The sequence below is a fragment of the Corvus hawaiiensis genome, chromosome 8, assembly GCF_020740725.1.
Source record: "Corvus hawaiiensis isolate bCorHaw1 chromosome 8, bCorHaw1.pri.cur, whole genome shotgun sequence".
Lineage (NCBI taxonomy): Eukaryota > Metazoa > Chordata > Aves > Passeriformes > Corvidae > Corvus > Corvus hawaiiensis.
In genome coordinates, this window is record NC_063220.1 from 8,740,360 (window position 1) to 8,755,924 (window position 15,565).

General features: G+C 39.2%; 1 protein-coding gene across 1 annotated transcript in view; it reads left to right on the top strand.

Annotated features, from left to right (window-relative positions):
• The window catches only part of LOC125329610 (nebulin related anchoring protein), a 47,836-nt gene that overhangs the window by 31,102 nt on the left and 1,169 nt on the right, over window positions 1-15,565 (top strand). The window contains exons 27-41 of the mRNA XM_048311790.1: window positions 1,809-1,913; window positions 2,304-2,411; window positions 2,819-2,932; window positions 4,254-4,451; window positions 5,877-5,981; window positions 7,016-7,114; window positions 7,907-8,011; window positions 8,375-8,482; window positions 10,004-10,315; window positions 11,101-11,205; window positions 11,871-11,969; window positions 12,088-12,192; window positions 13,708-13,815; window positions 14,478-14,789; window positions 15,012-15,164. Of these exons, the coding sequence (XP_048167747.1) occupies window positions 1,809-1,913; window positions 2,304-2,411; window positions 2,819-2,932; window positions 4,254-4,451; window positions 5,877-5,981; window positions 7,016-7,114; window positions 7,907-8,011; window positions 8,375-8,482; window positions 10,004-10,315; window positions 11,101-11,205; window positions 11,871-11,969; window positions 12,088-12,192; window positions 13,708-13,815; window positions 14,478-14,789; window positions 15,012-15,164 (2,136 nt within the window). The remainder of the gene's footprint in view (window positions 1-1,808; window positions 1,914-2,303; window positions 2,412-2,818; window positions 2,933-4,253; window positions 4,452-5,876; window positions 5,982-7,015; window positions 7,115-7,906; window positions 8,012-8,374; window positions 8,483-10,003; window positions 10,316-11,100; window positions 11,206-11,870; window positions 11,970-12,087; window positions 12,193-13,707; window positions 13,816-14,477; window positions 14,790-15,011; window positions 15,165-15,565) is intronic.

Consider the following 15,565-nt stretch of genomic DNA (forward strand, 5'->3'; position numbering starts at 1 on the left):
ATTATGATTATAAGAGTGGTATCCTCTTTGAACGACCTGATTGAAGCACTGGCTTTCTCTCTCTTTCTTTCTCTGAGATTATCCTTGGGAGCCATGAAACTTCTGTATTCTTGTGTGGTGCATCCCACAAAGAGCATGTTTCTAACTTGGATTGGGAAGCCATAGAGATCCCACCGAAGTGAATGGGATTTTCATACAGAAAGTGCTTTCTGTCCCATTTATTTTCAGAAGTAAAATTTAGGACTAAGACTGACTTTGACCTTTAAAAAATTTTGGCCTTTTGATATTCACTGAGGAAGAACACATTTGGAGTTCTTTCCCCCTTTCAAACATCTTTCAAATTTCAGTTTCTGCATGTTCTTTGGAAATAAAATGTAAGGCAGCATGACAAGGAAGAAAAAATAAATTATTTCAAGCTGTCATCCTGCTGAGAGAGAAATCCAGGAGGGGGAACCTTAAAGGGAAGAATTGAGGCTGTTTGGTGTTTAAACATGTTTATTTTTAATAGAAGAGCGATTTAAAAATATTGTAGACTTAACTGGGATAATACAGAAGTGAATAATAAGCAAAAGTCACTCAAAAAAGACAAGTTTCAAACATGAGAGGATGTTTTATGGTGAAAATAGAAATTTTTAAAGTGAAGGAGAAGATGAAAGACTTTGTGTAAAACACATGCTATTGTAATACTTTTGGTGTCTGTGCCTTTGGTTTAATTAATAAGATCCAAAAGGCTTACATCTCAGGCAGGATAAATATAAGTCATTTTGTTCCACTGAGCCACAGTCAAAATCAGTCTGGTGCTCTACTTCTTCACACATGGAGTGCTCATTAATTTTCCTCTTATGGAGCTGCAATACAAGTGGGCCCAGCTGCTAAAAAAAGTGTCAGATAGGTGGAATGGAGGGGTCTATTCTAATCTAGAGGGTCTTGAATGCTCCTGCAGAAATAATAGCTTGGGAAAGGCATGTCAGGTGCTCCAGACATGGGTCTTATCTAAGGCAAAAAGGCGTCAGTCTGCACCCATCTGAAAATTATGGTGTCCATGTAAGAAGAAAACTAGGCTAGGAAAGAAAAATATTTTAGAAGGAGAACTCTGCAGAGCCATTGCAGGGGAAGTTCCAGTTGCAGTTAACTGCATAGAACTCCTCTTACCTGTCTGCAGACACCTGAATGTTATCTGGTCCTGGGCCAGCCCTGTGCTCTTCCTCCAAGGGCTGATTCTAGAGGCACACACAGACACCCCTTTTATGATGGAATAAGTCACCCTCTGAGGTTTTTAAATCTTATCCCATTGACTATTGAGAACCCTCTTGCAACTAAGTCGGGAAATAAATTTGGAGTAATTGCACAGATAATTACCATCCCATTTATCTGCTAAAATTGAACACCTTTGGAGAGAGGTGTTTGGGGAACTTCAGCTCCCTGGATTTCTGTGGAATTTCAAAGTGTTGGTGGGCCACTCATTGCTGCACATCCTTAATGACTACTGTTTATTCTTCTTCCCTCCACTCACATATGTTAGAAGTTTTATCAAATTAATATTCAAATATCTGAATTTTCATATACATTGATTTACACACTCAAAACTTCAAGGAGCTCCTCTCTAGCATACTCTAGCTGATAAGTGTATCAGACTCCCAAAGCCTTTTGAATCCATTTTGACTGATACAATTACCTGTATTTATTAATGCCTCTGTTGCTTTTCTGTAGTGTTTGCTTTCCATAAACCTAATTGTTAATGTTTCTGTTTGAACTAATGATTGAACATGTAGTGAGTACTTGCTACTGAAATTCATCTCTGTTTGCAGAGGCTGTACAAGGAGCATGGAGAGAGTATAAAGCATCAGTATACACCAACGACAGATCTTCCTGAAATCCTTCAGGCCAAATTAAATGCTATGAATATCAGCGAGGTATAAACCTGGCCTTTAATATTTTAAAGGAAAGTGGAAATGTTGATAGTGCTTTGATGTTTGTCCTAAACAGGAAATCATACTAAATTTCTTTCCTTTCTCCAGTATATGATCATTCTATGGTCTAAATATTTCTGAAGTAATATAGGAAATCAAACTTCTTGTCCAAATTCACCTACATTAGAAAGATTAAGAATGAACAAACAAATAGTCTTTTATGATGTACATTTGTCTTGCGATAATTCCTGTTGTGCATTGATAGTTTCATTTGTGATTGACCTGTGCATTAGAATAGAATGAAACTCATGTGGTAACGTAGGAACTCAAAAATGCTGCAATGTCAACCCTCTGAACAGCAACTCTTCTTTATTTCTGTTCCATATTTCCTAGACTCATTACAAAGAGTCCTGGAGAAGGATGAAGGATGGTGGCTATCAACTGAAACTGGATGCCATCCCCTTCCAGGCAGCAAAGGCTTCGGGTGAAATCATAAGTGATGTATGTGAACTTATGGCTGATATTGTCTAGTAGGACATACAGGCTGTATCTGCCCTGCTGAGGGACTCTTGATGGAAGCAGCATGTCCAGCCAGCTCCACACCTGGGAGACATTTGGCCTCGGACTAGTTAGTGGTGCTTTTGGAGGTGCAGCCACAATGAGGTGTTACTGGTAAATAAGCAAAGGCAGGTTTGTGAAAGCAGAGCTGAGAAGTGACTGGACAATCACAGGGATTGCAGTTGGGTGAGGTCTTCCTAGAACTCACTAAGGCTTCATTCAGATTTATTATCCTACTGAGTATGGTCAGAATTTACTGTGTTATGAAACCCCTTTTATTCAGGTTTTAACAGCAGGACTAACACTTCTCTTCACTGCTATCCACATTTCTATTCTTACTTCCTTTTTAGCACAAATATAAGGAGGCATTTCAGAAAATGAAGGGGAAGATGGCGGGTTCATGTGGCCTGGATGGTGACATTCGTATTGCTCATTCAGTCCATGCAACATCTCTGCAGAGTGATGTAAGTACAAGAAAGAAGATGGGCATTCTTGGTTTCCTAACTGCGAGTCGTTCCTCAAGGCAGATGCACTCAGCTGTGGACTAGCTGTGGAATAGCCTACTTATTTATAACTTAGGGCTTTCTGTCCCACTTTCCAGATATGTAAATATAATCGTGATATTCTTGCCATTCGGCTATGTTATTTACAGTAACATTAATTTGACAGTAAAAGGAGCCTGTGTTCTAGCACACTCTCCTGCTTCAAACCACTGCTGCCTATCACAGAATATTTCACTCTGTGAAAGCATCACTCAGAGGCAGGTCTAACTGAGAATCAGCACTGGTCTTTGTACAGAAGTAAATTAAATTAGTTATTCAGCGTTTATTTTCAATTTATTGTTTTTCTGAAAGACTAAAGGATGAACGAGTTTATGGAATTTCAAGCTGGACTTTTTTGGTTGGGGAATGGTTCCCACCTCATCTTGAGATGTGCCAAGAATCACATCATTTTTGTTTGCTTGTAAGGATTGTAACATTTCAGTGCATTTTGAAGTCTGTGGCTTGATCCAGAAAGCAGTGAAATATATGGGAGGGTGTTCATGGTTCTCAGAAGTGCTGGTCTTGTACTGATGGCAGGCTTAGACATACAGGTAATAGCAAGTGCCTGAAGAATTCATCCATCTGTCAGGTTACTCTAAGTCATTTGATGGCCATCAATAGTTCTGGATGTTCATTATCCCAATGAACAGCCTGAACATCTCAAATTTGTATAATCTGATAGGGAAATGTCATGTGAAAAAAGTTTTTTGAAAATTTCTACACCTTTCTTCTCCTGGACAGAGATAAAAAGTTAAAAAAACCAACTCAGCACTAAATATCGCTTTAAAACTATGAAACAAAACTGGCCAAATCAACAAATATTTTGACTGAGGATTTGTTCTTCTAATATAAATAAGGCTGTTTGCATGTTTTATTCAGGCAGTAGCTGCCCCTTTTTGTGGCACTTTCTAAAAATGCAGTGAATTAGGACTTGTCTTGCCAGTTTGGTTAACTTTATAGATTCAATGTATCAAGTTTTAACAAAAAACTAACAAACAAAATAATCTCAGTTTAATTGAATATAATATAGATGGCTACTTTTTTGATGAAGAATAGGCTGTCACATATTCTAATTATAATTATTGGTCTTTCACAGTATGGTGAAACAAGTTACGGAACTTGTTTTAAAAAGAATAATTTATACTGCAAAATGGAAGAAATACGAGGAATGTCTCCTCTGATCAAAACCTGAATTTTAATTACGTTGCTGTGATATCTATGTGATCTGTTTCTCATTTGATAGGTGAAATATAAGCAAGGTTTTCAGGATACAAAGTCTCACTTCCACCTGCCACTGGATATGATACACTTGGTCCATGCCAGGAAAGCCCAGGCTTTGGTCAGTGATCAGGAATACAGGCAGCTGCTCCACCAGTACACTGCTCTGACTGACGATGTGAGGCTGCGGTGTGCCAAGAACGCCTACAAACTGCAGAGTGAGGTGATTTCAAAGTGTCCCAGGGATATTTCCCTGTTGGTTCTGGTGTGAGATAATTCTGCTCCAACTCCCGACAGCTGACAGCGCGTGTTTGAGCAGCAGCTGAGGGATAAAAAATGGCTGTTCCCCCTTGATTGCATGTAGGAATGAGGCTTTTATCTTATGGAACAATGTGTGTGACTTTTATCTTACGGAACAATGTGTGTGACCATACTACACTGAGAGATAAAGTTTGAGTAGTCTTTGATGATTGGGTAGAAAAGTGTTTGCAAATGAGGATGATTGGACTGTTGGCAAAAATACTCTTTTTAAGGTCTTGCTAACTACGCAAACCCTGTACCAACTAGTATTTACAACTTGGTTTGCATCTGGGTGGAATTCACGTGTACTTTCACAACAAAGATCTGATTTGTAAGACACTTATAAGCTCTGGCCCAAGACATATCCACTGAAATTTTAAGAAGGACGAGCTTAACTCCCTATGTATTTTTGAGTAAAATTAACTGGGTAATGACTTACAAATCTGTAGGCACAGCCTTGAGCAAAGGGCTTTTCATAGATTACATTGCCCCTGCAGACCTCAGGAGGGGCTGTATCTTTCAAACATATCTGGCCACAAAATGCTGCTGTAGATCAGTTCAACACTTCCAGCCAACAGAGTTGGAGATGGCAGACCGTGTCCAAACCAGTGTAACGTCAGATTCCAGTTGTGCTGCCCTAATTTGGGTGAAACACACATAATCAGAGATTCTGAGGCAAGTTTCCATCCATCCTACTCCTCATCCTCCTCATTATCAAATGAAATAATATTGTTGTAATGTATTTATCAGTAGCCTATTGGTAACTTTTTAAAAATTAGTATTTACAGTGAGTCACTGCTAGGTTTGGTGGTCTGGAAAATACATTAATGAAGTGTATGCAGTGGTTCAGTGCTATTTTTCCTTTGTGTTCCTTGCTTATATTATGACCATTCAGAACTGTTAAAAATCAAGGCTATTTTGTCTACAGTTTCTCTTACTTAAAAGCTACTATCCTTTATTTAAGGATATTGTCTTAGGTTTTTATAAACTGGTCTTATTTTATGTATATTTATAAATCAATAATGTCTACCTCTGATTTATATATTATATATGGAGAAAATTCATGTACCTAGAAAAGGTTTTTTCAAGGTCACAAATAGAAGCTAGGAGTTGAGGCATCATTTGGTGTTCACGAGGCTCAGTAGCCCTCAGAATCCTGCATTGTGCTGTAGATCTGTCAGGGCTGTATTCACACAGACACATTCATAAACACAAGATCTTAGGGCAATGTGTATGAACTATCTGCGGTAGATACTAATTTTAATGGATTTATTGTGTATTTTTGGGTGAATAAATATAGGGCATCTCAAATGCAAACTCCTAATTACTTCTGCTTGGTTTTCCTTAGAATTTATATCGGTCTGACATGAACTTTATGCGAGGCGTTGGATGTATTACTCCAGGGGCCCTGGAGATTGAAGGAAAGAAGAAAGCTTCTGAACTCATCAGTGAGGTAACAAAAGAGGGTTTTGATTTCTCCACTACGAACAAGAGTTTGCCAGATGTCTTTCTATTAGACTGGGCTGGCAAAGTGACTCAGTGGATAATGCCAGACTCCCTCCCCTTGCGTTTGATCATTCCACTCGTGTCCTAAGTGCAGATGGGTGAACCTGATGGAATTCTGGGCTTTGCAAACTTTGCTAACTTCTTTTGCAAATGTTTTCTCCTGTGTTTCAGACCCAGGAGGTGGTTATTTTATGTTATTTATTTTAGAATTTAAATGGGCTTTTTCAACTAAAAAGAAGGCTGTGCCTATCTGTAATAAGTACCTTGTACTGTTTCTCCAAAATTAGAATGAGCTGTGCAGTGCCCAGTACATCACATGGTCCTCAGCTCTTCTCCTGCTTTACAGTCAGTGTGTTTTTCACCTGCTGCTTTTGTGTTGTATTGTTTTTCTCCCCCTGTAACCAGACTTTTATTTTCTCTGTTGTGTTCTCTCAGTACAGTTTCTCCTGGTTTCAAATCTTGCGTCTTTTGCCCATATTCAAGTAGATGTGAAATGAGGAAAAATAAAGAGTTGTGTTCTAGGGAACAGATCAACGCTTGCAGTGATCTTGCAGTTGTTTTCTTCACAATTCTGATGTAGGGTCACAGGCCAGGTGGAACCTTGTTTTTCCTCACAAAAAAGTTCAGTGGGCTTGTGCAGCTCCTTCTCTCTCTGGACTGGATTGCCTTTGCTGTAATTCCACTACCCAGCGTTAATGACACCAAGGGGTGAAATAACCTCATTACTGTTTTCAGCATATTCAGCACAGCAGCACATTTTTTTCCCTTTCACGCCTTATTCCTTATTTACTTTTCATTTCCCCTGTGAGACTTGAATGCACCTAACTCAGAATAGCAAAAAGTAAATTAGACTAAGGATTAATAGACAAACTGGAGTTTTAAGCATAAGAAGCAGCACTAGGCCACTGGAATTGGAAAAAGTCCCTTATCTGACAAGACAATTTACCTATTCTGTTCATTTTTCTTTGTGTGTGAACTCAGAGTAAATATCGTCAGCAGCCACATTCCTTCAAGTACACATCGGTGACAGACTCTCCTGGCCTCCTTCATGCAAAATTCAGCAATATGATTGCTAATGAGGTAGGCTCTCCTAATGTGAATCAAAAAATATGCTTTTCAAAATGCAGCAAGCTGGGGATGGAGAAGTGGGAAAGAGACAACCCTGTTCTGAAAGCAAAATGCATCAAAAAAAGTGCAAACGTCACAGATTTGTGCTTTTTCACCGTTAGATCACTTTTTTTGTTTGTTTCCAAACATTTAATACAATTTTCAATTCAATCTCTTTCAAAAAGCTCACATAGTATCCATACAACAGAGTTCCATTATTAGGTTTTTTTTGCATGAAGAAGAGACTAAAAAATCAGGGCTGCGAGGCGTTCTAGAGTGAGCTCATTTGCATAGTATGATCCGCCTTTGAGGGCTCCTAAGAAAAGAATCACTTTTTTAAATTATGAAAAAAACAAGACAAAACCTATAGAAAAATGACCAAAATCATATATAATAATTTGAAGAAAAAATTCAAGCTAGAAAATATGCCCAGTCTACCAGAAATGCTTGCCCTTTTATTTAACACACATTCATGATGCCCTTAACATTCTTAGGTCTACTTTTGCCCTGCTAGGAATGTAACAATGCAAGGCTAAGAATGTAGGGGTTTGGCATCAACATATATTTATAAAACTTAATGTAAATGTTCTTTATGCCCAGCAAAAGCCCCCCATCTTTATGCCCAGAAAAAGTGATACACTCTTACCTGTTTTCAATGATGGCTGACTATAGCTGTCACAACCATTAACAACTTAAGTACTGCTATTGTATCACTGAAACAAGAGAGAAAATTAATTTCAGTTGTCTCTTTGATCTCTTTACTAGCGCCTCTATAAAGCAGCAGGAGAGGACAGTCGGCATCACTACACACCAACGCTGGGTCTGCCGGAGTTTACACGGGCAAGAATAAATGCAGCCAACCTCAGCGATGTAAGAATTTGTTCTGTATTTCTTGCACTTATTTCAGATGCAGGATGAATTGTGCAGTGGCAAGGAAGATGGATAAGTAGAGGAAATTTGAGGTCTATTCTATGTATGCTTTCCCTGATTTGATTATAATGATATTTATCTCCATTAGCATATATAAGGTTGTGAGTAAATTAAATCTACATAAAGAACGAGACATGTTTTGTCTGAGTTAGTAGGATTTCCCAAAGATAATTTAAAAAAAATCCTTTGATTATAAAGAATGAGACTGTAACACAGAATAACAAATGAAAGATGGTTCCTTTGTTTGTTCCTTTGTGCATTTAAAAGTGAAACAGCAGTCTACATGTGCCTTTCCTACTTTAGGCAAAATACAGAGAATCTTGGCATAATCTACGTGCTCAAGGCTACAAGCTGACAATGGAAGCACTCCCATTCCAGACTGCCAGGGCCTCCAGAGAAATTGCCAGTGATGTGAGTTGAATGATTCAACCTCCCTTCTTGCCTAATTTCTGTTAACTTCATGTAGAACAATGTATAAGGCAGATTTTGCTGAATTAAAGCAACTCCATAACCATGTGAGACAAGTGTGAGACAGAATATATTACTTATGAATGAGATTCTTTGTGTGAATTAGGAAAAAAAAGAAGAGGAAGAATCGCTGCTAATCGGGAACCAAGACAGGTTAAACATCTTCCAGTGGGAAATAGCAAATGAATTAAAGAATTTGCAAACAGCAAAAACAGGGATTCTGCTCTTTTTCAGGCTTTCAGCTCCTCATATTATGAAGTGCCCACTACCTCTGTCCACTCTGCTTTGAGCTGACATTTGGAAGTGTCTGGTTAGGAAGTAAAAATCAGTGCAAATTCCTGGAAATACACGTCCCCTTAAATTCTGAAATAGAGGAAACAAATAATCTTATCCTTATAAATATCCTATTGTTTGGATTGTTGTATGCAAAACACTCAGACATGGTGGCATCCATTTCTCAGAAAGCCTAAGTTCATCCCTCCTTCACAAGATATTTAATAAATTCTAGGAAGATGGAAAAAGTATTCATTTTGTGGTAGTATTTAGTTGCATACTTTATCTCTAATGTGATAAAATATGAATATATTTCACCTGTGTTTGTTTAATGAAGCAACCATTCCTAGCTGTAATTTATAATATATACTTAACCATATTTTGCAGAGTGCTTTTGGTTACAGCTTCAGATCTGCTCTAGAGGGTACAAGTCCATAATAGAATTACATCCACTTACAACAGATCTGAATTTGGCCCTTCATCTTGGAAGCACTTTATAAACATTAGATGCTGTAATTTAATCCCCACAACTCTCTTGTGTGGTAGATAAGTGTTATTATCCCATTTCAACTACATTATGAACTCTTCAGGGCCCAGGCCTTGCCTTTAAAGTTCTAAGCACCCTGTTGATGCTGTATAAATAAGCATTATCATCATCATCACTATTTCACAGAGAGGATAAATGCAAGATCACAGGGAGAGTCATAGTCACAGCTAAGATGAGAATGAGGGGTTGCTGGTTCTTATTCTTTCCAGGAAAACTGAATTTACTCTTTAAAATAGCTGGGTGGCATTTGCAAATCTGAAGGCTACAGAGTGCACGATGTTTCGCTTTTGTATAGATTTTTTTTCTTCTGTCTTTTGTTTGTTTCTCTTACATTCTCATTCCTGGCGATAGGAATAAAATTCTCAGAGAGATAATAAAAATACATGATTTGAGGTTAAACATGATCAATGCTTTGGGCATATTCAGAAAATGCATTGAGATGTGCTTAACTTTAATGTTGCAGTTCCCATGATATTTAAATTTGAGAGCAATGAGATATTCAAACAATTGCTTTCTAGTGCTACGTACCTTGACTGGTTTTACAGAAAACAGATACTTCAGTAATTTATCTTAAGTTAGTTACCTGGAATAGCCAGTCTAAGTTTGGCACATTTTCACTTTTACCCTTTTGTTTTAATTTTTAGTACCAATATAAACACAATTTTGTGATGGAGAGAGGAAAACACATTGGTGCCAGAAGTGTTCTGGATGACACCAGGTTGCTGCACTGCTTGCATGCTGCCAAATTACAGAGTGAACAAGAGTACAAGAAAGGATCCCAAGAAGTGTGGTCTCAGTTTCATCTGCCCATGGACATGGTGAACCTTGTCCATGCCAGGAAAGCCCAGGCCTTAGCGAGTGATCAAGATTACAGAGAGAGACTCCATGAATTTACAGCACTCCCAGAAGACATGAAGATGAAGTGGGCCAAAAGAGCCCACATGCTACAGAGTGAGGTAAAATCTTTATTTCAGACCCTACCCTAGGTACTCCTGAGCTTGCCTACAGAGGAACAGGATAGGATGTGAGGGAGAACCTCAGCGCTTGGTTCTTGCCTTTAGAACCCCAAGTCAGGAGCCCAGACAAGTGGTGATGATGGTTTTGCCTGATACCCTCATTGCCTAGTAGAGTAATGTACAGTACACTTGAGTTAATTGATTGTCATGTCCTGTCACGTATAGGGCAGAACAAAAAAATGAAAAAAATGGATGATTAGATTAAAGTCCCACAGTGAGACACCATGACTCTGAAGTGAAGTCAGGATTGTGGGGATTGCGGGTACTTTCCTGACTTCCACTTTTTATTGGGTCCGCCTGATTTTCTTTAATAGATTAGGAGGTAAAAGCAAGCCTTTAATGTGAGTAAAGGAAGAGTAATGTGTCCTCCTAGAAATGCGGTTAATGAGGAACCATGAACCAGATAAAATAATTAGTATTCCTGACTTGAACTCACCTCATAAAATTATTTCAAAAGAGGTTCTTTTACGCCCAGTACAAACAGGTTATTACTTACTGCTTTGAGCCATACTAATTCACTCGTGGGGCTTTCTCTTGTAACTTGCATATGATACATTATTTAATTCCTGGTGGAACGAACAAATGCAAACAGTTTGGCTTTACGATCTGATATGTGCATGGCAAATGAAAAACCTCAAAATGTGAATATTAACCAGGGAGTTTTTTAAAAAACCTTAATAGCTGTGGATACAAAACTGATAGCTAATGATTTTCATTTTTAACAGCATCGCTATAAATCAGACCTGAACTTCATGAAAGGAGTTGGTTGGATGGCTCTGAGATCTCCGCAGATAGAGAGTGTAAAGAAGGCTGGAGAGCTCATCAGTGAGGTAACTGATAAATCTTTCATGGGATAGCAAGTCTGTAGGAATTGTTTACCATCAAGGCTCCTCGTTACATGACACTTACGAATGTAGCTTATCATTTCCTTTTGATGTGGGAGCCTGTTTATACAAGGTGTAAGTTACCAAGAAGCAGTACAGGAGACACAAGTCCACTGTGTGACACCTGCTGAATATTTTCCATTCCAAATGAAACACAAGAGTATAAGCAAAACATGTAGCAATAAATTAATGCAGGAAACTCCATTATGAAATTCTCAGTAGGTGGTGGAAGTTATATAGAAAGATACAGCACTGACAACCACACCGAAGGGGCATTTGCCTGTTCAGTATCATGCATTAATAGAGAAAAATTTTGAGCTGTCAAAAGTGTAATGTTCAAAAGCTTTTTGCATGTGAATTTTCAGTGTGAAATCCTTCTTGCACACACACACAAAGACACACACAACAAAAAGTTTGGTGCCTGATACAAAGGCATCCCCAGTCCCTAGCTGAAAGAGCTACTGAGACTAAAGCAGAACAGTGGCTTCAGGAAAATGTCTTTTATGTTTTACCCCAGTCATCACACTCTGGGAGTTTTCGTATATCATTAACAGAAACATCTCGTGTTTTTTTTCCCTTTGTTTGTTTTTGTTGCCTGCTCCCCCTCTCAGGTAAAGTACCGTCAGAAGCCAGAAAGTCTGAAGTTCACTGCCGTGGTCGACTCTCCGAATTTGATTCATGCCAAAAACAGCTACCTCCAGTGCAATGAGGTAGGTTTCATTCTAATGTATGAGTGATCTTAACTTTTGCTGTACTATACTGCATAAAAGAATTGATCTTGACATTGCTTCCGGTGTCAGTTGCATTCAATGACTTTTGGCCCCACAGAGACTGTACAAGGCTGGAGGTTTCGAAGGCAGGCACAGGTACACCCTACCTCCTGATCATCCGGATTTTATCCGAGCCCGCCAGAATGCACTTTACATCAGTGATGTAAGTAAACCTTCTCCTTTGGGGAGCTGACTTGGTAAACTTGTTAGGGAATAAAAACTTCCATGTATGTAGAAGGCAGGTTCTCCAAGCCTGATCAAAACTAAAAAAAAGCCAGAGGCAGTGAACAGCCAACATGTTGCTAGGTTTGGGCTGGATGAATCAGGAAAAGTCTGCTAATTTTCCTTCTGAGCATTCATTCAACGTTCCTAGTAAGCTATTACTAAGGATTTCAAACCTTCAACATAGACATGGTTAGTTACAAATTAAAATCTTTTCGATTTTGTTTGAGGGAGGAGGGAGAATCCTCTTTCCTTGACTATATAATCTACCTTTCTGAAGCTGCAACACTGTGTTGAACTGATCCCTTAGGCATAGTAGTCATCAATCTGGATGTAACTGAATCAGTGTGTGGAATTAGTGTAAAGAGAATTTGTTTCCACATTATCTCATACAGAGGAACTCGGCCTATTCCTAATGTCCTGTTCCCTGATTAAATAGCTCTTGTCTTTACCTGTAGCATCAGAATGACCTTAGTTTGTAAGGAGCTTTGAGATAGGTGAAAGAAACAAGTAGAAATTACATTTTTTGAAGCAATAGAGGAAACTGTAAAAAGGCAAATATTGTGTGCAAGGATTGCAGACAAATGAAAGGTCAGCCCTATACCTGTTAGCAGGCTGTACAGTGACGCTTGCATTGCTTCTGCCCTGGCCGTCTTGCAGGATTTCTGGCATCTCAGTTTACTGTCAAATTTAGCAGCACCTACCACTACATTCACCAGTGAAACAGAAGATTATCTTAAAATGTGGAGTGAATTTTGTGCTTCTTTTCATATGGTCACAAACCCCAGAAGGGATGAATCAAAGACTTACAGAAAGCAAATAAATAAAATAAATAAGGGACAGCCAAAAGTGTCATGGCCATGTAGCAGAACCTGCAGACTGGAAGCTATTTTAAGAAAACTACTGATGGAAGAAGAACCAAATCTAGAGCAATTTCTCTTCAGGATGTAAATGTGATTCACATCCTCAAAGTCACATTAAATATGTTAGAACCAGCTGTTATTCCACATGAGTTAATGAAGCCACATGTGGCTGGGGATAGAAACGAGGATCATTTGAAAAGCTTGAAATAACTGATAATGAAATTATGATGCCAGGAAACCCAAGACACTGCGAGTGGATGCATCAAAAGAGAGAATAAGGGCAATATCAATGCAATATTGATGTGACTGATGCATCACAGTTTCTAATAGAAATTAAATCACATCAAAACCAACCACATTCAAGTACAAAAGGAAACCCTGGTGGCACTTTTCAGATGAGGCATTTTATCATTATGGTGAATAGAAAAGAAGTTGAAGCGCTATAGATCTGGATCAAAACCTTGGAGATGGTGCTGATGACTCCTGATACAAATAAGCCCAGTAGGATAAAACATTTATTATTGCAGTTATGGGACTGCGTTTAAGAAACTGCAGGGGGAAATGACTGTTTTGTTCTTTTCTTCTCAACACAGAAATTGTATAAAACATCTTGGGAACAGACAAGGGCATCTGGCTATGATTTTAGGATTGACGCCATCCCATTCCAGACAGCAAAGGCTTCAAGAGAGATTGCTAGTGATGTAAGAATTGTTCTGTTTCAAACACTTCCCAACCCTCTTCCCATGCCACCCCATCCTGTAAAAATGGGTGAATTCTGACATGAGTGGACTTTGTTCTGGTGTGGAATACTGGTGATCCAATGAAACCAAGTACTGGTTAAATGCAAAGATTTCCAGCTGAAGGCTACCATTAATAGTGTCCAATACCAGGCTGTTCCATTTTATGTCCCAAGAGTTTTTCTTGGGAAGAAGACATATTATGATTTAATCAAATAAAATAGGTATTAGGTTATGAATAGTTAAAGCATGGTCGAGGATAAAGGGGGTCATCTTTGAGCACAGAAGACCACAGTTGGCAAGAAAGCTAAAGGTAGAGGAGCTTCATTGCTTGAGCTGTGTATTGTGTATCCAAGAGTGTAACAGTAGGAGGATCTCTGATTACTTTTGAGAGATGAGCATTTTGGGCTGCCTAAGTCTTTCCACTCCTTTAAAATTGAGCACAAAGGTCATTCTTCTAAAGTGTCTTGTTAGATTAGGAGATGTAGATTGGTATCAAACAAACCCTTGGTCTTTGTGCACTACAAGAAACATGATTGATGGCTAGGGGAGAATAAGTTATTTCATAACAGAATTTGAAGGTAATTTGAATGTGAAAATGAGCTTTTCCTCTGCACTTCCTGCAGTACAAATACAGAGAAGCCTTCCTGAGAGACAGAGGCCAGCAGATTGGATTCCTCAGTGCAAATGATGATCCCAAAATCAGACATGTCCTCAGAGTGGGGAAACTCCAGAGCGACATCCAATACAGGAGTGATTATGCCCTAAACAGGGCACAGTTCCAGAGTCACCTCAACCAGCCAGGATTCCTCCATGCCAAGAGAAGCCAGCAGCTTGCAAGCAATGTTAACTACAGGCAGCCCTTGCACCAATACACTTGTGACCCTGAGCAGCTAAATGTGAAACATGCAAAGCAGGCCTATAAGCTGCAGAGTGATGTAAGTGTGGCTGGGCAATATGGTCCTTCCCTGGTTTCGGGGCTGTCTGTGCAATCTCCTTGGCAAACCTTACCTGCCAACAAAATCACCTTCTTGAAAGAACCACAGTTTGCTTGCTAAAAATGGATAATTTTTTTGACTTTGCTGTTCTTTATATTCTCTCTCTTGAATACCCAGGGCCCAATAAAATAATACATCCTGGTGAATGTTTTGTTCTCTCAGGTAAAATACAAGTCTGACTTGAACTGGCTCAGAGGCATTGGCTGGACCCCCCCAGGTTCTCACAAGGTTGAAATGGCAAGAAGAGCTGCTGAGCTGGCATACCTTCGGGAAATGGGATTGCTGGGTGCTTCTGCTCTGCACAGACCTGGAGCTGTAAGTAAACAATTCTTCTCACAAATCCCAACTGCTCTGCTCCTTACCTGAACACATCCTGTCTAATACTTTTGAATGCTCCCTGGAGTCTACAGTTCTCCCTGTTATCTGAACAGCATGCTTAGTGTACATCTTAATTTGAAGGAAGCATTGAAGGGAATTCAGCAGTGTCAGTGTCAGGATGTGTTTTCCTCAGCTTGGGGATGATTTCAGATCTCCAAATGTCCTGTGGAAAGCAGAAGCAGAGATGGAAGGGACTCCCTGTGCAGCTTCTGTTCTCTTTTCCTAATTTCAGCAGGAACCACGTGTTGCCATGTAATTCTGTGTTGCCATATAATCTCCACTGGCAGCTGTATCAACAGGCTGGTGTAGGCTCCCAACAGCATAATGTGTGCTGGGGG